General features: G+C 43.5%; 1 protein-coding gene across 1 annotated transcript; it reads right to left on the bottom strand.

Moving 5' to 3' along the window:
* Positions 1–10,031: 10,031 nt before the first annotated feature.
* On the bottom strand, positions 10,032–25,320 carry LOC148501589 (uncharacterized). Its single transcript, XM_088450287.1, has 4 exons — positions 25,244–25,320; positions 12,908–12,949; positions 11,895–11,935; positions 10,032–10,985 (listed from the first exon to the last, which is right to left on the bottom strand). Exons 1-4 carry the CDS (start codon positions 25,318–25,320, stop codon positions 10,714–10,716), a joined length of 432 nt encoding a protein of 143 aa, XP_088306413.1. The 3' UTR covers positions 10,032–10,713.
* Positions 25,321–25,944: the final 624 nt, after the last annotated feature.

Raw genomic sequence — 25,944 nt, 5'->3', positions numbered from 1 at the left:
TGTTACATAATCATTTTAAGTTGTTTTTATAAGGAAGATCAAAGTGTCTTAAGTAATGAATGCAAAGAAAGTCTAATAAAAATGGAAAAAAGTGTGGTATGGAACAAAAGTGTAATAAGGTTTTTGCAAATATAATATAATAAAGTAAGAAAAGGTGGGAGAGATGCGGCAAAGCAAGAAACCCAATCTGAATTCAGTGATGTGATAAGAGAGGGAGAAGTGTAAGTTGTGGATCACTAATAAAGACATCTAGTAGGTATTATGTTTAGCTTTCTGCGTTGTTGTTTAATCTGGAGGGAAAGCCAGACTGCCAGTATAAAGGATTCCTATGTGACAGCCGCAGGTACAGCATGGCATGGAGTGGGGTCGGGTTGCCAAGGCGGTGATGGGAGGGGGAAAGGAAAATGGCCTATTTGCGATTGGCCAGTGTGTAGTTACCATAGTGCTGGTAACCATAGCAAAGGGGCATGTTAGTGTGTTGAGAGAGGGAATAAAAGAGTGTTGTGTTTAAAGGTTGTTAAATAATTTAAGAATGCATACGTGTGAAAGTGAAAGGTGAATAGGAGGGGACTTCCATAAATCAATGTTATGTGGCCCAATATGTGCACTGGTGATAATAATAATAATGCAGTTTAAATCCAAAGCAAATTTTTGTCTTATTTCTTTAAATATAATTAATATGCAGTTTAAAAAAAAACAACAAAAATATTTCAGAGAGTCACTTATTTTTGCACAATAAAAACATATTTAATGAAAAGAATTCTAGTTGGGTAAAAATTGTTTGTCTACTCCCATTTTCAACTTGTTCCAAGACCTTGAAAGCAGGAAAACAATTAATTCAATGGTCCCTGAGGTATAATTTCATGTTCTAGTTTGTCACATGCAAAGAATGCAGGAGTCAAAAGCCATTAAGTAAATGAGATATTTGATGAGACAAAGGAAACGTGCCACTATGGTATTTTTTTTAAATGTTCTATACTTTTTCAGTTTATAAAATAATGTGTTTTCATCCTAATTGCTGGCCTGGACAGTGTAAATCTTTGCAGCAATTGCCTGATCTTCAGACAGTATTGTCAAGAGGCATAAATGAGATGTTCCTTCCATATGTCATCTGAGACAAAGTTCCTCACTTGTAGCTGTTAGGTGAATGAGATTTATCTGACAATCAATTAAATTTATTCAAGGGTATGTCTCACGTTTCACATATATCAAATAGCAGAATGTTCTATAGAAACCCATTGAATAATTTACCTTTTGTAGAAGCGTTTTTTTGTTGCTTTTAACAGGCCACATCATATATTTGTGATTGTAGGTTGTAATTGTTTGGAATTATATTGCTAATCATAAACAAGCCTGTTCAATGTATTCTCCCTGTTTGGGCAATGGTACAGAATATGTTGGTGCCATATAAATAAAGTAGAATGATAATACGTATTCTAAAAACAATAATATGTTACTTAGAATTCCAAAAAAAGATTAACTAGAATTAATCATATTCCACGCTGATTGATAAAATGGGGCTGGTGCAGACTTGATGAGGCGAGTGGATGGAGGTGTTATGTTACCTTTAGAAGAAATTGAGATGTTTACAGTTAAAGATTAGTTATACCCCTATTCCACTACCTAAAAGACCTGGGATAAATGCCGTGTCTACCCTGGTTTCGGCTCAGTGGAAACGGCTATAAGGAAAAAATTACGCTTCTACTGACCCAGGATTTCTTCCCGAGTATCAAGCAGGGTTTTTAGCGGTAAAACCAGTAACACTGCAGTGGAAACAGCTCTTACCTGGATTTTTTGACCCAGATAATTGCAAAAGCTGCTGTTTGGTCCTCCCAGGGTGCTGGCTGCCGTTGTAATCACCCAGAGACCAGAGGAGACACCTGAATAAAGGATGTCAGGTTGTAAAAGGGGTGTTCACACATAGGCAAAATTTAGCAAGTGCATGTTGATGCACCTGCAGGTTATGTAGAGTTGAATGTATATAAAGAATAAAGATACACACATGCAGGAATAGGACACGGATATCCTTATATTATCCTTGCAGGCAGTGCAGGAGTAATTGAAAAGGTGAGTGGATGAAGGGCTTATGCAACAATTTTCTGAAAAGTGGTAAAATTGTAATTTTTCAAATACCAGCCTAGGCTGAAGAACTGACATTCTGTGCCAGATAAGATTGCTGTTTGTAAATGTTTTCCTTGTACTGTATATTTCCAACCAGTTGCAATTTTGCTGGTTATTACATTCTGGCGCCTTTGCATCTATTTGCTTTCTATTACTGCTGGTACACACATTGGCTTGAAACTTGCGGCAGAATCCTTTTAAATGTGCCAGTTTGCAAAATCAAAGACGATCACATTTCCCCCCTTAGTTATTCAGTATTGTGTGTTAATTTGTAAGTTTGAATAACATTTATGATTCCTCTGTGCAGACTGGAAGACCCTGACCTGAAAAAGAGCTTGGCATATAAAAAGCTTACTCAATTTATTATGCTATGCCTGGTGAGCTTTGGGTCAAGGAGGATTCCTTTATATATGAAGGTAATAAAATGATATCAGAGATTATATTTTACTGCCCAGACATAAGTTCAATAATTAAATTCATAGTTTTATAAGCATTGCAGACCTGCCAAGTTTGTTTTCTATTTTCATACTGTACAGTGAGATTTTCTGGAATAAGCAAGTTGATAAACTACTAAATTACTGTAAAACAGTTGTTAAACAGTTTTAATTAGGGCACAAAATAACATATTGCTCTGCACATCAAAAGTAACTATATATATATATATATATATATATATCTTAGGACATTTTAAATCATGGTTTTACATATAAAATTCCTATTATATTTATATTAGAAATAATTGGGAGGTGTCATCCGGTGCGGGGGGGAACGCTGTGCACCATGGGAAAGGGGGCATGGCCTCACAGGCAGGGGGCTTGGCCTTGCACCCCGAACGCCATTGGCCCCGTGTTTCTTACCGTGTGGGGGGGTGCAGGAGGTGCGGACTGCGTTGCAGTCTGGTATGAGACACATAAGTCAGTGGAGGACCCTCCGGTTTCAATGCCCTCCACTGACTGTTGAGATCTGGATCTTTTATTAGGGGTCCATATTGCTTGGTTGGATGTCCTGGCCATGTCTGTGTTGGGAATTGCATATTGAATTAATTTCTCTCTATTTGATATCCTATTTTGTCATCAATATTATCTCTCATGTTTTATGTAATGTGGTTCTGCTGTAGATATACTTCTCTGATGCCAATTATGATATTGTACACTATTTTCTTGCTCCAATAAATTGGGCTATTTAGCCCGATTTAAGCATACAGTAGGTGTATGTGGACACATCTGTAATATGTATCACAAGCTCTTTGACTATATTGTAGACAGTGGGCCTGATTCGCTATGGATCACTATTGCAATCGCAGCTGCGATTACGTATGCAGGTCTGCTGCGAAAATATGCTATTGTAGACCAAGAAATCAGTGTTAGAGTCGCTCTCCTTTAATTGTAGCACTTTAGGAATTACCCTAATATTTTTGATTTTTTAGCGAAAATTTGCTAATGTCTGCAGTCACAATGTCTGCAGCCCGCTACCGCATCCATTATACCTTGCAATCCTGTGTATACATCGGAAACATCGAGCAACATCTGCCCCTCATGCTCAATTACAACAGGCCTGACCTTACTCAGAAATTGCTAACCTCATCGCACGCAGTGAGTACTCAAGCTGCGTATGTAGTCACAGTGGCTAATTTATGGCACACCAAAGTAACGGCGTTCAAACGGACAGACACACCTGCGTTTCTCCTACCACCCCCCCATCACCACCCCCAAACATTGGCTTTTTATCTGCATAGGTGATCGCAATGCCATCTCAGGCACGTGGTCTGCGGCCGATCTGCGTACGCTGTTGCAGTTGCGATCCGTGATGAATCAGGCCCAGTATGCAGGGCCGTTTCTTGGGGCTGAGGCTCCCAGTGCGAACAGACAAAATGCACTCCCCCCAACAAGTACAACACATTAAGAATGCATGCGCCAAAGGTGCGCTCCACCAGAAAGAGGGCATGGTCTTGTAATAAGGGGTGTGGCCTCAAATGAAGAGCCTACCTTATGACAGTATGACATTATCATAACCATAGGATTAGGGACAGCTAAAAATCAACTGCTGTTTTCCAGATTCCTGTTTATAAGGCACACCATCAGTCCTCCCCCCACAGGAATAAGTGAGCACATTGTTCCCCACAGAATATACCACATTGCTCCCCACAGAATATACAACTTTGCTCCCCCACAGAATATACAACATTGCTCCCCCACAGAATATACCACATTGCTCCCCCATAGAATATACCACATTGCTCCCCCACAGAATATACCACATTGCTCCCTCAAAGAATATACCACATTGCTCCCTCACAGAATATACCACATTGCAACCCCCTAGAAGAAAGCACATTGCTCCCTCACAGAATATACCACATTGCTCCCCCACAGAAGAAAGGACATTGCTTCCCACAGAAAAAGAGCACATTGCTCCCCACAGAAGAAAATAAAAGTACACTTACCTGCTGTCTCATCGGCTAGCCGCTGGGACTGAGCAGAGCTGCAGAGTGCGGGCATGTGGGTGGAAGGATGGTATGGATGGGTGGGCAGGCAGGTGGGCATGGAGTGAGTGAACCCCATGCCCGACCGGCGGTGGCATCTCTCCCAGTCCCACTCTCAGCTGGCACCAGAATATAATCCAACAGGATGTTGTGACGTTCACTACGCAGCCGCGTCATGCGATGGGCAGGGGCGGGCCGGGATATACAGGGATCAAGGAGCTGTGAGAGCTGCTGCTCCAGATTTATGTTATTATAGCCAGCTAGCTGAGGGTTGGAGGAGGATTGCACGGGTCGCCTGCCCCTAGAAACGGCCCTGCCAGTATGACATATCGATATGACTCACTGAATTGTCTCTCATGTTGAGGTAATCAATATGTCTCACTGAATTGTCTCTCTTATATTAAGGAAAATAAAATACCTCACTGAACTGGCTCTCTTATATAGTGGCTATCGATATGACTGAATTGTTGCTCTGAGTTAGGGATGGGATCTCGACGGCCAGGATGCCGACAGTCAGAATACCAACAGTGGGGTGCAGAATCCTTCCACAATTAAAATTGCAGAAAGCCCTGTTCCAACCATAGCCAGACCTTTATATCAGCACCCTGTGATGTCCGTGTGTGTAACCTAGGGGTACTGCATCAACCGTCAACCAAGGGGCGTATAAAGAGAGGAGGGGGCCATGTGCCTTCCCTGTCCTGGGCCCCCTTCTCTCTCCCTGGCGGCTGGCAGAGTCTACTGCGCATGTGCAAGTCACCGTAAAAATGGCGTCATGCACCCCCAACTCGAGTCATTTAATATCCCGCATTCATCATGAGCCGAAGTTTCACGGCAACACTAAATACCTTTTAGCATCTGTTCTCCATGGCAACCCATCAAACCATGCTGAGCCAGACACTGATGTATTTTCTTATTAACCCTGTACTGCCTCTTGTCCCACAGCAGCAGCAATGGGGTTTACATTTTATTGTTGTTATTATAATCCTTTACTTATATGGCACCACAAGTGTTCCGCAGCGCTTACCGAGTACTTAAATAAGTGAACAAGAAGCCAGTGACTTACAGTACAATACAATGCAGGACATGGTTTATACCAGTGGTTAGCAAATTCGGTCCTCAGGACCCCACACAGGTCACATTTCCCAGGTCACCCAGCAGGTGCACAGGTGTAGTACTTACTCACTGACGCATTTTAAAAGATCCACAGGTGTAGCTAATTATTTCACTTGTAATTCTGTGAGGAGACCTCGAAAACATGCACTGTTTGGGGTCCTGAGGACTGAGTTTGAGAACCTGTGGTTTATACACACTGCTGCTTTAGTGATCATAACACTCAAAATAAGCAGCAAGACATAAATAACTAAGTGTTAGGTGACCATGTGGGAAGTAAGGAGTAGATGAAAGTATAAGTAAGGAGAAGCACTTGAGGGAGGAAGGCCCTGCTCGTGAGAGCTTACATTCTAAAGGGGAGGGGCAGACAAACATGCGTGACACAAATGGGGTAGACAGGGAGGAAGGAGCATGTAGCAGCGGGTTAGTGAATTATGTATTATTAGGTTTTAAAATAATTTATATAAAAAAACACAACAGGTATAACTATCCCTCCTGTGTATGAAAATAAATCTTGCTAATAAATATGCGAGAGCAATAATGAAAGAACCTATCAGCCTCAGTTGTGTCTCTGCAACCATTCAATCAGAGGTTGCTATCATTATCAGTATGTATATGTACCAGTAAATACTGTCGGCACTGTCCCAGACTTAGACATTGTAGTGGTTTCATTACTTTACAAAGTACAGAACTCTAGTAATGGGTGAAGCATGTGGCCTAGCGGTTTAATGCCTAGTCTCACTGCTTCTCCCCTCTTCTTGTTCCGGTTTTTTTTTTGTTATTTTTAAAATCTTCACTTAAAATATTCAGTACATGTGGAGCGCATGCCCAGTGCTTCTTGAGTCAGACAGCGAAATTTGGATTTTTATTACTGTACATACAGTACTATACATTAGAACGCAAACTTGCGTCAATGCCGGCGCTGACCCAGACTTGGACATTATAGTGATTTTTTCTGACCATCAACTGGTAGTGGTCTCTGTTAAAGAGAGTGGGCTCTGTATTATAAACTGACTCTGCTTTTAAACCTCAAAATTGCATCAATGTCAGCGCATGCCCAGTGGAGGGGTTACAATGACAATGGAATGTGTGCCGCATGCCCAGTGGAGCCAAGCCATAAACCAAGTAGCGCTATGCCATGGCGCATGCCCAGTTGTCTGTATTGCTACAGTACTGTTGAATTTTCACACTTGTGCCATTCTGCACTATCCGAGACTTACAGTATACACAATACTCATTTCATGACTTCAGAAAGTGCTACAGTAGTGGGCTTTGTTTGGGAGGGAAGTGTCTGTATTACAAACTGACTGTGCTCTAGAGCGCAAACTTGCATCAATGTCGATGCTGTGCCAGACTTGGAAACTTTAGTGATGTAATGAGTTCAGTAACTGATAGTTGACTCTGTTTAAGAGTGAGGTCTCTGCATTACAAACTGACTCTGCGTTTAAACTGCAAAATTGCATCAATGTCTTCACAGTTGGCGCTGTGGTGACTTATAGCCAGTTCTGAGGGGTTACGGTACAAATAGGATCTCTGGCGCGTTCCCAGTGGCGGGGTTGCAATGCATTGCCAGTGGTGCTGCGCCATAGCCATACCCTTGAAGCGCTATGCCATGGCATACAGTATGGAAGATCATACAGTAGCGGGTCACACACAGTGAAAGTGGGATCTCCGTATTCCACACTGCCTGTGTAATAATAATATTAAAAATAAAAAGTGTAACCTTGACTGTCTAATAATAATTAAAAAAAAGTTTAACCTTCCAGGTTTCGAACCCGGAACCGGGTTGTACAGACTTCTGCAATGTAGAAGTTCGATTTCTTACCTCTATGCTACAGACGCCTGAGTACTTCATCATAGGGTACTGTAGATGTCACATAAAGTACTGTAGAGGACAGATGCAATTCTTACTAGGAGAGACTTGTGAGCAAGTGGTTAGGTGATCCGTCTTGCTTACACTTCTCTCCTTCTGTTTGAGACCTTGATAATGTATTTATTTTTTTAAATGTTCACTATAGTACTGTAGTTCAGTATTGTTATCCAACCCTTACAAAACTCAATATATTATACTGTATGTATTGTAGATGTGCCCAGCTACAGTACTGTAGTTTGTTGCTCCATACGGTACGCCATACTGTATACCGCATTGCTACTGTAGTTGTGTGCTACACTGTGGTGTATTGAGTCTCATAGCACTGCGGATGCCCAGTTGTCTGTATTATAGTAAGTACAATACTGTCGACCCTGTCCCGGACTTACGGTAAACATTGTAGAGATTCCATGACTCTAGGAACTACCGTACAGTACAGTAGATGCAGCAGTCTCGGGGGCTAATGCCTAGCCCTACTGCATCTACCATTTTCTTGTCCCGCTGGTTCGAGACCTGTAAAATATATACTGTATACGGTAATTTTATTTTGTTTTAAATCTTCACTAATACATTATCCAGAAATTCTGGTATTTCTATGCCACAGTACTTTATGACAAAAAAGTGTAACCTTGACTGTGTAATAATAATAAAAAATAAAAAGTGTAACCTTTCAAGTTTCAAACCCGCAAAAGGTTTGTACAAGCGACGTAATGTATTGGTTTGATTATTTACCATTACACTACAGCCGCCTGCAATACCAAGGTTGCACCTGGCTTGAGTGTGTCCTACAATACTGTACGTCATCGTATCTCAGGCACATGCCCAGATCTACGGTATACCCATGTAGCGCTTTTTTTTTTTTTTTTTCATCCTTGGCTACTTTTGTTCAGTATTGTTATCCAACCCTTACTAAACTCAGTACATTTTATATATTAGGGGGTAAATGTACTAAGATGGGAGTTCTACTAAGAAGTGATGTTGCCCATAGCAACCAATCAGATTCCATGTATTATCTTCTAGAAGGTGCTACTGTAGATAAATGAGAAGTAGAATCTGATTGGTTGCTATGGGCAACATACAGTACAGTAACTTCTACCCCTACATGTTTAACTTTTTCCCCCCAATTTTTTTTCTTCCGCCCCCAAAATGAAAGTGAATTTTTGGGGTGTTCTGACTGTTTTTTTATAAAAAAAAAAAAATTACGCAGTTTACAGTACCTTTAGGGGACTGTCTTAAGGCTGCACTTTGAAGGCTTCCCGCAACAGTGCACCTCAATTCACCAATTTTTTCCGCCTGCTATTCATACAGTAGGCAAAACTTTTTCACATACTGTCTTACTGTACATTGCATTGACTTCCCGCCTACGGTAGGCGGAAAAGCTTTCAAATTGAATACAGCGATAATTTTACGCCTGGCGAAATGACGTAATCGGCAAAACTTTTTTTATCCGATCATGTCTTTTCGCTCCAATGGGTGAAAAAGTGCCAACCAATCTGCTCCCAACTGTCATCTCACAGGCTGTGTTTGAAAAATGACAATTGGGAGCTGATTGATTGACACCTTATCACTTTTGTATCACTTTTCACTCTGTCTTCTAACACTGCTTAGTACAGTAAATAGACCCCTTGGAGTGAAAAGATGAGATCGGCTAAAAAAAAAGTAAATAGACCCCTAAATTGAAAACGGCCCTCAGTGTGTACAGTACTGAAAAATGTCTACTGTACTGTATACTACTGTAAGTGCCGGGCAGCTGTGAAATCACTGGGATGGGCAACAGGGGTACTGTACAGTACTGTATATGACTGTGGGCGGCAACCCCCATCGGCCGGCGCGCCCCTGGTGAGTGAAATCCTGGCCAATAGGAAGATACGCCCCTGCATCTGTGTGTTATTGACTTTTTGTACCTTTTTAATGACAGATGCACGTGTTGGGTCTCAGGCGCACTTAAAGACTGAATTACATACAGTACAAACACCAATTGTATAAATTAATGACAATTTTTATTTAACCTACAGTAACATGCTGTACAGAGGGGGGGGAACTTCTTTAGCTTTCCATCCCCATAGTCCTCTACTGTCCCCCAATTATTTCTTCTGCTGCTGGCACATCCTGGAGTTCCAAGCTGGACACGGACGACTACAGTACAGAACCTAGGAGGAAGGAGATGACGTGAGAACAGTCCTTTCTCAATGCCGACCGATACACCCTACTGGACCGAGGACTACACAAAAAGATTAGGCTTTTAAGTTAAAATCATCACTGGCACTTTTGGCCTCAGATCCAGAGTTTCACCTATACCAGGTGCAGACTCTACCTTGCATCGGAGTGCAAGGTCCACTGTACGTCCTGAAGAAAGGAGGATAGGCAGAGACGAACAGACAGTAAAAGACAGACACACAGGTACGGTACATACAGTACTCACCGGAGATACTCTTTTTCTTCGTCCCGCTCAATCCCACACAGAGGTCCCTGTAGGAGAGAGAATATGCCATGCAAGGCCCTTTCCTGCTCTAATAGTGTGTCACACTAATCTACTGTAACATTAATATCAGCCCTACTGTATCTCACCAGCCTAACAAACTACAATATTAATGTACAGTACAGTTGGCCTCACAGAGGGCCTACCGGTACCTGTTATGGTGGAAGAGGCTTTGAGGGGGGGAACTTCTTTAGCTCTTTTGCTTTCCACCCCTGTAATCCTCTCCTGTCCTCCACTTCTCTCTTCACACGGGTCTTCCTCTCTTCAGACCTGTTGGTCTACTGTAGGTTGGGTTTAATGTTCCGTTGGCCTCACATAGGGCCTATCTGTTATGGTGGAAGAGGCTTTGAGGGGGAACTTCTTTAGCTTTTTTGCTTTCCACCCCTGTAGTCCTCTCCTGTCCTCTGCTTCTCTCTTCACATGGGTCTTCCTCTCTTCAGACCTGTTGGTCTACTGTAGGTTGGGTTTAATGTTCCGTTGGCCTCACATAGGGCCTATCTGTTATAGTGGAAGAGGCTTTTGGGGGAAACTTCTTTAGCTCTTTTGCTTTCCACCCCTTTAGTCCTCTCCTATCCTCAGCTTCTTTCTTCTGCCGCTGCCACATCCTGGCCAGTGGCGGCGCCGGGTCTTCCTGTCTTCTGACAAGTCGCTTCAAGTCGTGTTTGTTGATTGAAGATCTGTACTTGTATGCGTGACTGTCCTCCATGCATGTTTCCTTGGCATGCGCAGCACCCCATTCAACGTGTCCTTTATCCGGGTAAGTTCTTCTTTTCCTATCCTGAATCTTGTCCGGCATCTTGAGAGGATATCTTCTCTTAAATTGTTGGGGATTGGCACTTTCTTCCGACTTCTATCAAAGTTCACCCGCTTGGTCCAATTGCAATACAGGTCGCTGGGGCAGGCTGGGGGTATGGTCTCTGGAACTGTGGGGAAAAAAACATGTTATTTTCCTTGAAAATACACGAGAGAGTGAGAGAAAGAGAGAGGGAGAAAGGGAAAAAAAAGAGAGAGAGAGACAAAGAGAGAGAGAAAGAAAGAGAGGGAGGGAGAGAAAGAAATAGAGGGAGGAAGAGAAAGAAAGAGAGAGATTGAGAGAGAAAGAGAGAGAGAAAGAGAGAGAGAGAGAGGGGGGAGAGGGAGGGAGAGAGAGAAAGATAGAGGGGGAGAGGGGGATAGAGAAAGAGAGAGAAAGGGAGAGAGAGAGGGAGGGAGGGAGAAAAAAGAGAGAAAGGGAGACAAAGGGAAAGAGAGAGAGGGAGAGAGAGGGAGAGAAAGAAAAGGAGAGAGAAAGAAAGAGAGAGAGAAAGAGAAAAAGATAGAAAAAAGAGAGAGAGAGGGAGGAGAGGGAGGGATAGATAGAAAGATAGAGGGGGAGAGAGAGAAACAAAGAGAGAGAGAAAGAGAGAGAAAGACAGAGGGAGGGAAAAAAAAGAGAGACAAAGGGAGAGAGAAAGAGAGAGAGAAAGGGAGAGAGAGGGAGGGAGAGAAAGAGGGAGGGAAAGAAAGAAAGAGAGAGATTGAGAGAGAGAGAGAAAGAGAGAGTGAGAGAGAGGGGGGGAGAGAAAGATAGAGGGGGAGAGGGGGATAGAGAAAGAGAGAGAGAGAGACAGAGAGGGAGAGCAGGAGGGAGAAAAAAAGAGAGAGAAAGGGAGAGAAAGAAAGAGAGAGAGAGAGAAAAAGAGAGAGAGGGGGGGAGGGAGGGTCAGAGAGAGGTAGATAAAGACAGAGATAGAGAGGGAGAGAGAGAGGGAGAGAGGGAGAAAAAGTGAGAGAAAGGGAGAGAGAAAAAGAGAGAGAGAACAATGTACTGTAGTGTACAGTACTGTACTTACACAGACTCTCGCTGGGCCTACTGGGTGTACGGTCTGTAGAACTGTGGGAAATAAAACATGTAAAGAGAGACAGAAAAAGAGAGAGAGAAAAAGAGAGACAAAGGGAGAGAGAAAGAGAGAACAGGAGAGAGACAGAGAGAAAGAGAGATAGAAAGGGAGAGAGAGGGAGGGAGAGAGAAAGAAAGAGAGAGATTGAGAGAAAAAGAGAGAGAAAGAGAGAGAGAGAGAGGGAGATGGAGGGAGAGAGAGAAAGATAGAGGGGGAGAGGGGGATAGAGAAAGAGAGAGAGAGAGAGAGAGAAAAATAGAGAGAAAGAAAGAGAGAGAAAAGGAGAGAGAGGGGGAGAGGGAGAGAGAGAGAGGGAGAGAAAGAAAGAGAGAGAAACAAAAAGAGAGAGGGAGAGCGAAAAAGAGAGAGAAAGAGAGAGAGATGAAGGGAGAGAGAGAAAGAGAGGGAGGGAGAGAAAGAAAGAGGGAGAGAGAGAAAGAGAGAGAAAAGGAGAGAGATAGAGAGAAAGAGAGAGAGAAAGGGAGAGAGGGAGAGAAAGAAAGAGAGAAACAAAAAGAGAGAGAGGGAGAGAGAGAGACAAAGGGAGAGAGAGAGAGAGAGAGAGAGAGGGAGGGAGAGAAAGAAAGAGAGGGAGAGAAAGAAAGAGAGAGATTGAGAGAAAGAGAGAAAGAGAGAGAAAAAGATAGAGAGAGAGAGGAGAGGGAGGGAGAGAGAGAGAGAAAGGGAGAGGGGGATAGAGAGAGAGAGAGGGAGGGAGAGCGGGAGGGAGGGAGAAAAAAAGAGAGAGAAAGGGAGAGAAAGTAAGAGAGGGAGAAGAGAGGGAGAGAGAGAGGGGGAGAGGGAGGGACAGAGAGAGGTAGATAAAGGCAGAGAAAAAGAGGGAGGGAGGGAGAGAGGGAGGGAGGGATGGAGAGAGGGAGAAAAAGAGAGAGAAAGGGAGACAAAGGGAGAGAGAGAAAAAGAGAGAGAGAAAAATGTACTGTAGTGTACAGTACTGTACTTACGCAGACTCTTGCTGGGGCCTACTGGGTGTACAATCTCTGGATCTGTGGGAAAAATCATGTAAAGAGAGAGAAAGATAGAGAGAGAAAAATAGAGAGAAAGAAAGAGAGAGAAAAGGAGAGAGAGGGGGAGAGGGAGAGAGAGAGAGGGAGAGAAAGAAAGAGAGAGAAACAAAAAGAGAGAGGGAGAGCGAAAAAGAGAGAGAAAGAGAGAGAGAAAGAGAGAGAGAGAAAAGGAGAGAGAAAGAGAGAGAGAGAGGGGGAGAGGGAGAGAGAGAAAGGGAGAGAAAGAAAGAGAGAGAAACAAAAAGAGAGAGGGAGAGCGAAAGAGAGAGAGAAAAAGAGAGAGAAAGAGAGAGAGATGAAGGGAGAGAGAGAAAGAAAGAGAGGGAGGGAGAGAAAGAAAGAGGGAGAGAGAGAAAGAGAGAGAAAAGGAGAGAGACAGAGAGAAAGAGAGAGAGAAAGGTAGAGAGGGAGAGAAAGAGAGAAACAAACAGAGAGAGAGGGAGAGAGAGACAAAGGGAGAGAGAGAGGGAGGGAGAGAAAGAAAGAGAGGGAGAGAAAGAGAGAGATTGAGAGAAAGAGAGAGAGAGAGAAAGAGAGAGAAAAAGAGAGGAGAGGGAGGGAGAGAGAAAGATAGAGGGGGAGAGGGGGATAGAGAAAGAGAGAGAGAGACAGAGAGAGAGGGAGGGAGAGCGGGAGGGAGGGAGAAAAAAAGAGAGAGAAAGGGAGAGAGAGGGAGAGAAAGAAAGAGAGGGAGAGAGAGAGAGAGAGAGAAAGAGAGAGAGGGGGTGAGGGAGGGACAGAGAGAGGGGGAGAGGGAGGGACAGAGAGAGGTAGATAAAGGCAGAGAAAAAGAGGGAGGGAGAGAGGGAGGGAGGGATGGAGAGAGGGAGAAAAAGAGAGAGAAAGGGAGACAAAGGGAGAGAGAGGGGGAGAGAGGGAGAGAGAGAAAGGAAGAGAGAGGGAGAGAAAGAAAGAGAGAAACAAAAGAGAGAGAGGGAGAGCGAAAGAGAGAGAGAAAAAGAGAGAGAGACGAAGGGAGAGAGAGAAAGAAAGAGAGGGAGGGATAGAAAGAAAGAGAGAGGGAGAGAAAGAGAGCGATTGAGAGAGATGGAGAGAGAAAGAGAGAGAGAAAGAGAGAAAAAAAGAGGGAATAAAAGAGAGAGAGAGGGGGGGGAGAGAGAGAAAGATAGAGGGGGAGAGGGGGAGAGAGAAAGGGAGAGAGAGACAGAGAGAGGGAGAGAGGGAGAGAAAGAAAGAGAGAAACAAAAAGAGAGAGAGGGAGAGAGAGAAAGAGAGAGAAAGAGAGAAAGGGAGAGAGAGAGAGAGAAAGGGAGGGAGAGAAAGAAAGAGGGAGGGAGAGAAAGAAAGAGAGAGATTGATTGAGAGAGAGAGAGAAAGAGAGAGAAAAACAGAGAGAGAGAAAAAGAGAGAGAGAGAGAGAGTGGGGGGAGAGGGAGGGAGAGAGAGAAAGATGGAGGGGGTGATGGGGATAGAGAGAGAGATAAAGACAGAGAGAGAGAGGTTGGGAGAGCGGGAGTGAGGGAGAAAAAAAGAGAGAGAATGGGAGACAAAGGGAGAGAGAAAAAGAGAGAGGGAGAGGGAGGGACAGAGAGGGGGAGAGGGAGGGAGAGAGAGAAAGATAGAGGGGGAGATGGGGATAGAGAGAGAGAGAGGTTGGGAGAGCATGAGGGAGGGAGAAAAAAAGAGAGAGAATGGGAGACAAAGGGAGAGGGAGGGACAGAGAGGGGGAGATGGAGGGATAGAGAGAGGGGGAGAGGGAGGGACAGAGAGAGGTAGATAAAGGCAGAGAAAGAGAGGGAGGGAGAAAGAGGGAGAGAGGGAGGGAGGGATGGAGAGAGGGAGAAAAAGAGAGAGAAAGGGAGACAAAGGGAGAGAGAGAAAAAGAGAGAGAGAGAGAACAATGTACTGTAGTGTACAGTACTGTACTTATGCAGACTCTCGCTGGGGCCTACTGGGTGTACGGTCTCTGGAACTGTGGGAAAAAAAACATGTAAAGAGAGAGAAAGATAGAGAAAGATAGAGAGAAAAATAGAGAGAAAGAGAGAGAAAAGGAGAGAGACAGAGAGAAAGAGAGGGAGAGAGAAAAAGAGAGAGAGAGGGAGAGAGAGAAAGGGAGAGAGAGGGAGAGAAAGAAAGAGAGAAACAAAAAGAGAGAGGGAGAGCGAAAGAGAGAGAGAAAAAGAGAGAGAGAGAAAGAAAGAGAGGGAGGGAGAGAAAGAAAGAGAGAGATGGAGAGAGAAAGAGAGAGAAAAAAGAGGGAGAAAGAGAGAGAGAGAGGGGGGAGAGAGAGAAAGATAGAGGGGGAGAGGGGGATATAGAAAGGGAGAGAAAGAGAGGGAGAGAGAGAGAGAAAAAGAGAGAGGGGGGAGAGGGAGGGAGAGAGAGAAAGATAGAGGGAGAGAGAAAGAAAGAGAGAGAGACTAGGGAAATAAAGCAGAGAGATACAGTATTGTACTTACATGGCATGGGGAGGCCACTGGTTGGTGATGCTGTTGAAAAAAATGACAGTATGTTACAGAAAAGAGATAGAGAGAGAAAAAGAAAGAGAGAGAGAGAGAAAAAAAATACAAGTTTAAGGTTTACTGGATTCGCTGCACTCCAGCTCCACTATCACTATATGGAGGTGTTCTGCATAAAGAAAATAATAATACAGTATTGTACAGTACTCAGTGGGAAAGTAGAGGGTAAACATACTCAATCTGTGGCGCCAAGTCATGATGTCACCCGCGACGTGGGGAACCTGTGCGGTTGCGTCTGCTGTATCTATTTAGATCCAGTCAGCGTGGCAGCGGGAGAGACTACCCGGATGACAGCGCGCAAAGTCAGGTAAGTAATGGAGGTGGGGAGGGAGAGAGGTTTGGGGAGGCCACAACTACAGGAGAGGCCACAACTACACAACTACAGTGGGCACTACTAAAAGGGACACAACTACGGGGGCACTACTAAAAGGGGCACAACTACAGAGGGCACTACTAGAAGGGGCACAACTACAGGGGGCACTACTAAAATAGGCACTACTAGAAGGGGCACAACTACAGGGGGCATTACTAAAAGGGGCACAACTCCAGGGGGCACTACTTTAATGGGCACAACTACAGGGGGCCCTGCATAATTGGCACTACTACAGGGGGCATTGCATAATGGGCACTATTACAGGGGGCATTGCATAAAGAGCACTAGTATAGGGGGCATTGCATATGGGGCACAACTACAGGGGGCACTACTTTAATGGGCACAACTACAGGGGGCCCTGCATAATGGGCACTACTACAGGGGGCATTGCATAAGGGGCACTATTACAGGGGACATTGCATAAGGGGCACTAGTATAGGGGGCATTGCATATGGGGCACAACTACAGGGGGCCCTGCATAATGGGCACTATTACAGGGGGCATTGCATAAGGGGCACTATTACAGTGGGCATTGCATATGGGGCACTAGTATAGGGGGCACTGTATAAGGGGCACTAGATACATGCAGTTACAGGTTATAAACTATGTTCCCAATAATCTGGTTCTACACGGACTTAAAATCTGTGCAACCTGTCTTGAGCTGAGGTGACAGACTGGCAGGAGCAGAGAGGAAGGTTGGTGAAGTAGATCTGTCAGGGTGGGATGTAATGGGCATTACTGTTTGGCATAATGTGTATTTGGCATTACTGTGTGCAGAATGTGCTATTAGGGGCATTACTGTGTGGCATAATGTGTTGTATGTGGCATTACTGTGTGGCATAATGTGTTGTATGTGGCATTACAGTGTGTCATAATGTGAAATAGGGGCATTACAGCGTGTGTCATAATGTGTAAGGCACGTTACTGTATTATGTAACCACACACCTTTAACATCGTCTTTGGGTGTGTTTGCTCTTTGGGCAAGGAAGGGGGGGCGCCTGAAACTTTTTTGGCATGGGGGAGCAAAATTTATAGGTACGCCACTGTTCCCTCCCCCCACCGGGTAACACCTATCCGGCCCCGCGATAAACTTGCGATCGGGATGCCGGCTATCAGGATTCCGGCGTCGGCATCTCTACTACTGCCAGGATTCCAGCACCGGTCTCCTGGCCGGCAGTGGGGATTCTGGCGCCGCGATTTCGAGAGCCGGCATCCTGGGTGTAGGCATAGTAACTATGGGCCTGATTCAGAACCGGACGCTATTTGCGCTCGCTCGTTCAGAAAAAGGGGCCGGCTATTTAAATTGAGCGCTCGCTCTTTGCGGTCTGTTGACTCCTCTATGTCTGAGCGAGTGAACGAAACATGCGCTCGCTATTTTGTAAAGACGCCCCCTGGCCGCTCGCATCCTACGTCATCTCCACTATTTATTTGATTAATCGAGTACATCGAAAGGCATCTGAACTGCTCGCAGTGACGTGGTCGATGACGCTGCTTTGTTAATTATGCACACCCTTAAAACGCCCATTTTGACCGTTTGGAACGCCTGCGTTGGGATCACCACTCCCCGTTTTCAAGCACCTTCCCCTGTTACCACCCACAAACGCCTCATCCTGTCACTCAAATTAGCAGGCACTCGCTATTTTGAGAGCGCTCGATTTCCGACCGCAGTGACTGGTTGGCGCATGCGCATTACGACCCATACGCATGCGCAGTTGTGCGAACATCGCTCGGAGCAAACGAGTGGCCGCTTACGAGCGGCTCTGAATCAGGCCCTATATCCCAAATAATATACCTGGAGTCGCAATTTATGAAACTATCAATCACATATATTTCTTATAACAAAGGATGATAAAACTTATGAGAACACATAGTACATCTAATTTTTCCACACTTGTGAAGTCCAGGCGGTCTAATGGGTAGCCAACCTGGATTGATAGTTTTGTGTCCAGGAGCCTCAAGATACTGGATGCATTTCTTAAAACTTGATACACCACGTGATCTTAAAATACCAATCAGATGTGCCTGAAATTGCTCACTGATTGGACAATGAAGATCATGTTTTTTTGTTTACATCACAGAGCTCCATGTTGCAAGCATATATCCGATCAATAGTCACCAGTATTATCAAGTATTTTAGTTAATTTTTGATACACATACAGGTATATATTGTCTTGGGAGTTTAATATGTTTATTTGCAGATCTCTGATTTTATTGTATTGTATGAACGTGCATCACAACAGCTATCACCAGTTCCTCATTATTGTATGGTAAGACTACTCAGGCCGGTGTCCTCACCACATGCTTCTGTACAGTCTGCATGCCTTTACACAGCAAGGTATTTTCAAGTCATTTGTAGGAGCATCAATTGGTCTTTTGAATTTTACTCATCACATCCTAACCAGCAATCTGTGGATCACTTTCCATGTCATCTGGAGTTACCGTGGACATATCCAATAATGCATCATTGCTGAAGCTCCACCGAGGAAACTCTCTTGGTGGATCCAACATCCATCTACAATGGAATGGATAATTCTTTTGCATGGTAAAATTTCCTTTATCTTTATCACCATATGATTGTTCTGAATCATTTATTGCATTATTGTCTACTACTGGCATAGGCAAACGCAGGGGGGGTTTCCGTCTACCCGGAAACCCCCCTCCCCAGCAAACACTGTGACCACAATAGAAATAGTAATATAATAGAATTTTACTAGCGCTGCATATTCTCTGCTCTTTATCACAAATGAAATAATTACCACCACCTGTGGATCGCTTAACATGTATCAGCCAGTATTAAATAACCTGTGAACCAACTAGGAGATCTGGAAAACATGCACTGTTAGGGATGCACTGCTATAGAGCCCAATATGTACATATATGTCCAGGGCAGTGCTAGGTTCTTCTGCTGCTCCTCCAGGCTCTCGGACATGCTCCAATAGTCTGTAATGGTGCTCACATTTAAAATAAAAACATTCAGCTCAGGCAGGATGGCCCTACTGCCGCATTTAATGGCTTACTGTGATCGCTGGCCCTGTATATGCTGGGATTATTACACATAATACACTTTGTATGATGCATATTAAAGCTGGTTAAGTACTAACTATGCCCTCTTCATGGACTGGCCACACTCGCTCTAAAATCAAGCATTTGGAAACCCCCTTCTAGAAATCCTGCGTTTGCCACTGGCTGGTTGCATATACATAATTTACTATAATGAATTTATAGACTATGATATTGATCACCCAATTATACCATCGTAATATGACTTTTATTGTCCTTGTCTATTAATTTGAGCATAATTTGTTTTTGTTTTTTTTAATTAATTTGTCAATAAATGCATTTCCATTTTTATATACGGATCTGCATGTTATTATTAGGGGTGTGCACCTGCCACGTTTTGTGTTTTGGTTTTGGATCTGGATCTTTCTTCGTGTTTTGGATCTGGATTGGTTTTGCCAAAACCACCCTTCCGTGTTTTGGGTTCTGGGTTTTGTGTTTTGGATCTGTATTTTTTTTTTAAAAAGCATAAAAACAGCTAAAATCACAGAATTTGTGGGTTTTTCTGCTCCTATGCTATTATTAACCTCAATAACCTTCATTTCCACTCATTTCCAGTCTATTCTGAACACCTCACAATATTGTTTTTATGGCCAAAAGGTTGCACCGAGGTAGCTGGATGACTATGCTAAGTGACACGAGTGGGCGGCACAAACACGTGGCCCATCTAGGAGTGACACTGCAGTGGCAGACAGGATGGCAGTTTGAAAAACTAGACCCCAAACAGTACATACTGCAAAGAAAAAAAGAGGTGCAAGATGGAATTGTCCTTGGGCCCTCCCACCCACCCTTATGTTGTATAAATAGGACATGCACACTTAACAAACCAATCATTTCAGCGCCAGGGTCTGCCACATGACTGTGGCTGAAATGATTGGTTCGTTTGGGCCCCCACAAAACAAGCTGGCAATTAATGTGTCCCTGCACAAACTGGTTCTACGGAGGAAAGATGTCGTCCTCATCCTCCTCATCCACCGATTCCTTGGATAAAACAGGAAAAAGGGATTTAGGTGACCCTGGACTGCTTACGGTCTGAGCCAAAGTTTCTGAACTTGACAGTAACTTTTTATGAACGCGCTGCAGATGCCGTATAAGGGAGGATGTTCCTAGGTGGTTAACGTCCCTACCCCTACTTATTTCACCTTTACATATGGTACATATGGCAAGACAGTTGTTGTCCGGATTTGGATAGAAATATTGCCAGACCAAAGAGGTGGAATGTTTGGTCTTCTGCCCAGGCATGACCGTGATGGGCTTTTTCATCCCACGGACAACAACTGTCTCCCCCGGAGCCTGAATTAAACAAACCACATCACCATCAGAATCCTCCTCGCCAACTTTCTCCTCAGTGCCAGCTACACCAGTATCCTCATCCTGTTGTACTTTAACAGTGACATCTTCAATTTGCATATCAGCAAGTGGACTGTGGGTGCTCCTTTCAGCACTTGCAGGGGGCGTGCAAATGGTGGAAAGAGCCACCTCTTCCCGTCCAGTGCTGGGAAGGTCAGGCATCGCAACCGCCACCACACTTGGACTCTCCTTGGGGATTTGTGATATCTTCTTAGAACGCACAGTTCTTCGCTGTGCTTTTGCCAGCTTAACTCGTTTGATTTTTTTAGCAGGAGGAGGGCTTCCATCGTCATGTGAAGCTGAACCACTAGTCATGAACATAGGGAAAGACCTAAGCCGTTCCTTGCCACTCCGTGTCGTAAATGGCTTATTGGCAAGTTAACGTTTCTCTTCAGATGATTGAAATGTTTTTTTCAAGGTCATTTTCCTGAACTTTGTCATTTGGGATTGTATGTGCCCTCTACTATGACATTGGGCATCGGCCTTGGCAGACGACGTTGATGGCATGTTATCGTCTATGTCATGACTAGTGGCAGCAGCTTCAGCACTAGGAGGAAGTGGTTCTTGATCTTTCCCTATTTTATTTTTATCGGAGAAAGTTTGGTCCTCCATTTATGTTATATTGATATATACGTGCGGCTAAGGCGCACACAAACACAGAAAATATTTTTTTATTTTTGTTGGAGACTAGTGCACTTTGTGGGTTACACCACCCTTTAAGAAATGAGCCAGCCGGCCCTTTACTTATGGGACACAGGCGCACGCTTGGCACTACTTTGTTGATGCACGTGCGGCTACTGCGCACACAATTCACAAACACAGAAAATATTTTTTTATTTGGTTTGGACTGGAGTGTACTTTGGGGGTTACAGCACCCTTTAACGGTCAAGCCAGCCGGCCCTTTACTTATGACACAGGCGCACGCTTGGCACTACTTTGTTGATGCACATGCGGCTACTGCGCACACAATTCACAAACACAGAAAAATTTTTTTTATTTGGTTTGGAGTGTACTTTGGGGGTTACAGCACCCTCTAACGGTCAAGCCAGCCGGCCCTTTACTTATGACACTGGCGCACGCTTGGCACTACTTTGTTGATGCACGTGCGGCTACTGCGCACACAATTCACAAACACAGAAAAAATATTTTTTTTTAGCACTTGGGGGGAGCACCCCTGACGAACAGAGCACCCCCTGGACAACACTACAGCACCCCTTTAGGACTGGGACACTGCACAGGACTTTGGAGTGGACACAGCCCCTATGGACAACTGACTGCACAATACAGTCCAGCCAGCCCCTATGGACTTTGAAGTAGTGGACACAGCCCCTATTAACAACAGCAGCACAGCGCAGCGCAGCACAGCACAACACTACTCTGCACTACACTACACTACACTACACTACACAGCCCAGCCAGCCCTAACTCCAACCCTCCCTCTTCACTGTCCACAGCCGAGTGAGAAAATGGCGCCGACGCGGGTACCTTATATAGGATCCAAAACCCACGAGACTCAGAAGGCGGGATGATGACGTTTTGCCTCGATTTCAGAATCCGAGTCAGGCGGGAAAAGTCGAGCCTGACTCGGATTGGACTCGGATCGGGGGGGCTCGGATTTCAGAAATCCGAACCCGCTCACCCCAAGTTATTATTAATGCTAATATACTGTTTTAGCACTGTTTAATATTGTTTATTGTACTATTCTACCTTACTGTATGTACTGTATATGACTCTTCCTTACAGTATTATGTTGTGTACAAATAGTGTCATGTGACTTTAGCATTTTCTAGTAACACTATCAGGCAAAACCTCTATATATCTATTACCCCTGGTGTAAACCACACACATATGCCACTGTTATGGCCTGATGAAAACCTGGCATAAGCCTGGCGCATAAGCTACCGCTGCAGAGCTGAACAGTAGCTACTGACGTGTCTGGCTCAGTATTCAAACCTCTTTTTTAAAAAAATTTGTACGCATTTTATATCTGTTTTTTATGTAAAATGCGTTCAACTCTACATGGGCCCCAATATGTACATAATTTGCTAATTTACAGTGTACTTTTTTTTATTATCAAGTCCAAACTTATATATACTAAATACAAGTTATGCCTGCTTATTATTTTGTTATGACCTTTCCTTTTACACTTTTTTTTTATCTTGATTTAGATACAAAACATTCATACAAATGTATAAACATATACTGAGTGGCCACTTTATTGTATACATCTACCTAATATGGACGTTTTCCATTGTTTGCTCACAGAAAAGCTTGAATTGCTGAAGGCAAGTATTCAATCAACGTATCATATAAGCAAAACTGGAATGTTGACCTCAATATCTTAAATCGTTTCTAAATGCCACGATAAAGTATATATCTCTACTTTCTATAGCATATTCCCCAGAGGACATGATGGAATGCACCTAATGTGTTCAATGAAAATACACCATGAGGTTTAGTCTAATCCTGGTTCTAAAACATCATCGTGAAAAAAATGTTGGAACTGGAAATTTTATGATGGGTCAGTGTTTTTTTTCCTCCAGTCTTTCAGTGTCCACTGTTTCTCCTTAGCTAACTGTGAAGACACCTAATTTATCAATGACAGGAATGGACCCCGCTAAGATCAGCTAACTGACCCCACTCCTTATATTGCATACTGAAGTGCAAATTCTACTAGGACTCTTTAGTCTGCACTCAGGTGTTTGTTGACAACCTGAAGGCTGCCTGGTATTCTGCACAAGGTGATTCAGCCTCAGTTTGCCTCTAGCTATAAGAACTCCATTGTTTTTAAAACGTCTGTACAATGTATGATACAGGGCATGATGTATTGGTGGGAATTTCTGATTATGCTTTCTTACTATAGAAATTGCTAAATATGCATATTATAAAATTGCACCCTAAGCAATCAGCAGTAAAAAATGTAAGATACACGTATTATACAAATATGTACTGACTTTTATACTTATAGCTGTGTATCAATGTATTAATCATTTCCCTGCTATCAGATTAATGCTTCTTGTTCTGGCCAGTACCAGCATCGAATTGATGTTACAAATAATGTTTGCAGCTTGGCATTCTGAGCTCCAAATTGAAGCTTAGTAAGAGGATAACTGATCAAGCAGGAACCACTGCTGGGAAAAGTGATGGCATGGAAGTATTCACTCTTAGTAACTATGCAGGCACAGAAATGTGGAGTGGGATATTGAATGATATTTTTCGGATGAGGGAGTTAATGAAGAATGATTAAGAAAAATGTTTAATAAAGGATGATGATGAAAAGAGGTTAATGAAATATGGATAAGGGATTAATGATTATGAGGGGTTAATGAATAATGATGGCAAGGTCAATGGTGGAAGGTTAATGATGATAGATGAGAATGAATGGTGGAGAATTGATTATTATACCCATCCATTGAGATTTCTGAATACACTCTAAAGGGTATACACCGAACAGCCATAATATTAAAACCATTGACAGGTGAAGTGAATAACATTGATTATATCGTTATAATGGCACCTGTCAAGGGATAGGAAATATTAGGCAGCAAGTGAACACTCAGCTTTTGAAGTTGATGGGCCAAATGTAATAGGGTGAGAGTTTAGAAAATGGGAGCATTTTCTCACACTTTTTAAACTCGGCCAATGTAATAGAGTCCGAGAATAAAGCAACAGAGCAAACTCACATGTTTTTGAGACTCAAAAAACTCTCACGATTTAAATTTATTCCAGATGTTTCCCATTTTGAAGATAAAACTCGACCAAAGTGAGTGTTTACTGCTAAACTCTCACATTTTCTAAACTCTCACCCTACAGTATTACATTTGGCTCGATATGTCTAAAACAGGAATATTTGCCAGTGTAAGGATCTGAGTGACTTTGTCCAGGACAAAATTGTTATGGCTAGAGTACTGGGTGAGAGCATCTTGAAAACAGCAGGTCTTATGGGGTGTTCCTGGTATCCCTGGTACTTACCAAAAGTGGTCCAAAGTAGGGCAACTGGTAAACAGGTGGCAGAGTCATAGGAGCCCAAGGCTCATTGATGCGTGTGAAGGCTAGCCTGCCTGGTCCTATCCCACAGAAGAGCTACTGTAGCACAAGTTGCAGAAAAAGTAATGCTGGCTATGATAGAAAGGTGTGACAACACAAAGTGCATAGCTGCTTGCTGCATATAGGGTTTCATCCTGACCCCCTGTAATCTGCCAAAAACACCTACAGTACAATGGACATGCAAGCATCTTAAAGTGGACCATGGAGCAATGGAAGAAGGTGGCCTGCATGCGCGTCATGTTATATATACACAGCAAAAAAAAGAGTTTTACATATAAGCGCACTGAACTGTGAAGGTACAATAGATTGTATTAAGACATAACTTTTATTAATATTTCTTAAAAATAGAGATCTGACACCAAATAGGAAGCAGTATATTTTACAAGTTTAAAGATAAGTGAAAAAATAGTGTGAAGTAGTGTATTACAAAACAAGGCTATTCAAAACCATTACACCTACAAATAATAATTATAGTAAACAAATAATAAATAGTTTTATATTAGTAAGCATATTCTGCAATTAGACATATCCCATCCCTACAGTATATGCATTGAATATAGTTATCTGATTGTTAATCTGTATATATATATATTGTATGAAATAATATCCTAATATTCTGCAATCAAAGAGATCTACACCAGGGGGGCGTGGCTTAGCGGCAGATCCAGACGGATGTGTGGCGCTTCAGCTCCGGCTATTGTGGATTGTCAAGGCTCTTTATTCTCAACTCTTCTCAACTTTTGGTGGGTCCCTGGGTGTCCGGTTGTCCTCCACTGCAGCAAGACCCTGCCCGCGGTCCCAGCGCTCCTCTCCACGGTGACTGGTGTTCACAGCCTACTTCAAGACCCAAGCCACGGTCTAAATTTTCATCCGGTGGCTGCCGTGACTGGCGCTGCTGCACTGGGTGCCCAACTACTCAGTATCAACCAGGTACTCTAACTGGAAGTGGCCAGGCTGAATCCTCACCGTGACAGGCAGATACTCTCTAAGGCTTTCCTTATAGACTGTGTGCTGGTGGCTGACATTTGAAGGGCAGACTCCATTTTATTGCTCTGGTGCTGCAAGTTCTTGGCTTTTGTGATCAGCCCTGTGATCACACAACACCTTCACCCTCCCCTGAAAGATATGTCTGCCTCCCTACCCTTTGCATAAAGATCACCCTGACCTTGTTATCTGGAGGGAGATCATCTTGCTACTTGATGCAATAGAGATTCCTCACACTGCGTTTCACACCAGTAAGATATATCTGCTGAAGTGCTGGATCCTGCTCTCCCTGTAACAGCTACTATACCATCCAAATAATTGAAACCACTTGCAACACAGGCACACCTCCTGCACCCCACTAACCTCTATATCCCAGGGGCTTATAAAGAGGAGTTTTTCCCTTTATTTTAGCATTAGTGGTCTTCTTCTCCTCACGGCATTGGTGGCACTGCTGGTTGGGTCACCACATCTATTCATACTGCTGTTGCTGTTGGAACTCTTCAAGTTCACTTCTGCTCTTCCTGATTTACCTACATTTGCTCAATTATCCTCTCAGCCCTGTGCATATAGATGGTGTTAATATCCGGATTTCATATAATAGTGTACTTCTGTGATTAATTACTCAACATACACTTGGATTGTGTACATCTATGTTTCTTTAATTACCATTATGACTCCCTTAT

This window comes from Taudactylus pleione, unplaced genomic scaffold (assembly GCF_031769625.1).
Source record: "Taudactylus pleione unplaced genomic scaffold, aTauple2 ptg000513l, whole genome shotgun sequence".
Lineage (NCBI taxonomy): Eukaryota > Metazoa > Chordata > Amphibia > Anura > Myobatrachidae > Taudactylus > Taudactylus pleione.
Note: the sequence above shows the minus strand (reverse complement) of the source record. Positions and strands in the feature narration are given on the sequence as shown.

What these genes read in the sequence shown, in the direction of transcription:
- LOC148501589 (XM_088450287.1), bottom strand. Translation starts at nt 25,320, where the DNA reads ATGGAGTCTGCCCTTCAAATGTCAGCCACCAGCACACAGTCTATAAGG. An exon ending in AGGCCCCAGCAAGAGTCTGC is followed by an intron (nt 11,936 to 12,907) that starts GTAAGTACAGTA and finishes TATTTCCCACAG; the next exon opens with TTCTACAGACCGTACACCCA. An exon ending in TAGGCCCAGCGAGAGTCTGT is followed by an intron (nt 10,986 to 11,894) that starts GTAAGTACAGTA and finishes TTTTCCCCACAG; the next exon opens with TTCCAGAGACCATACCCCCA.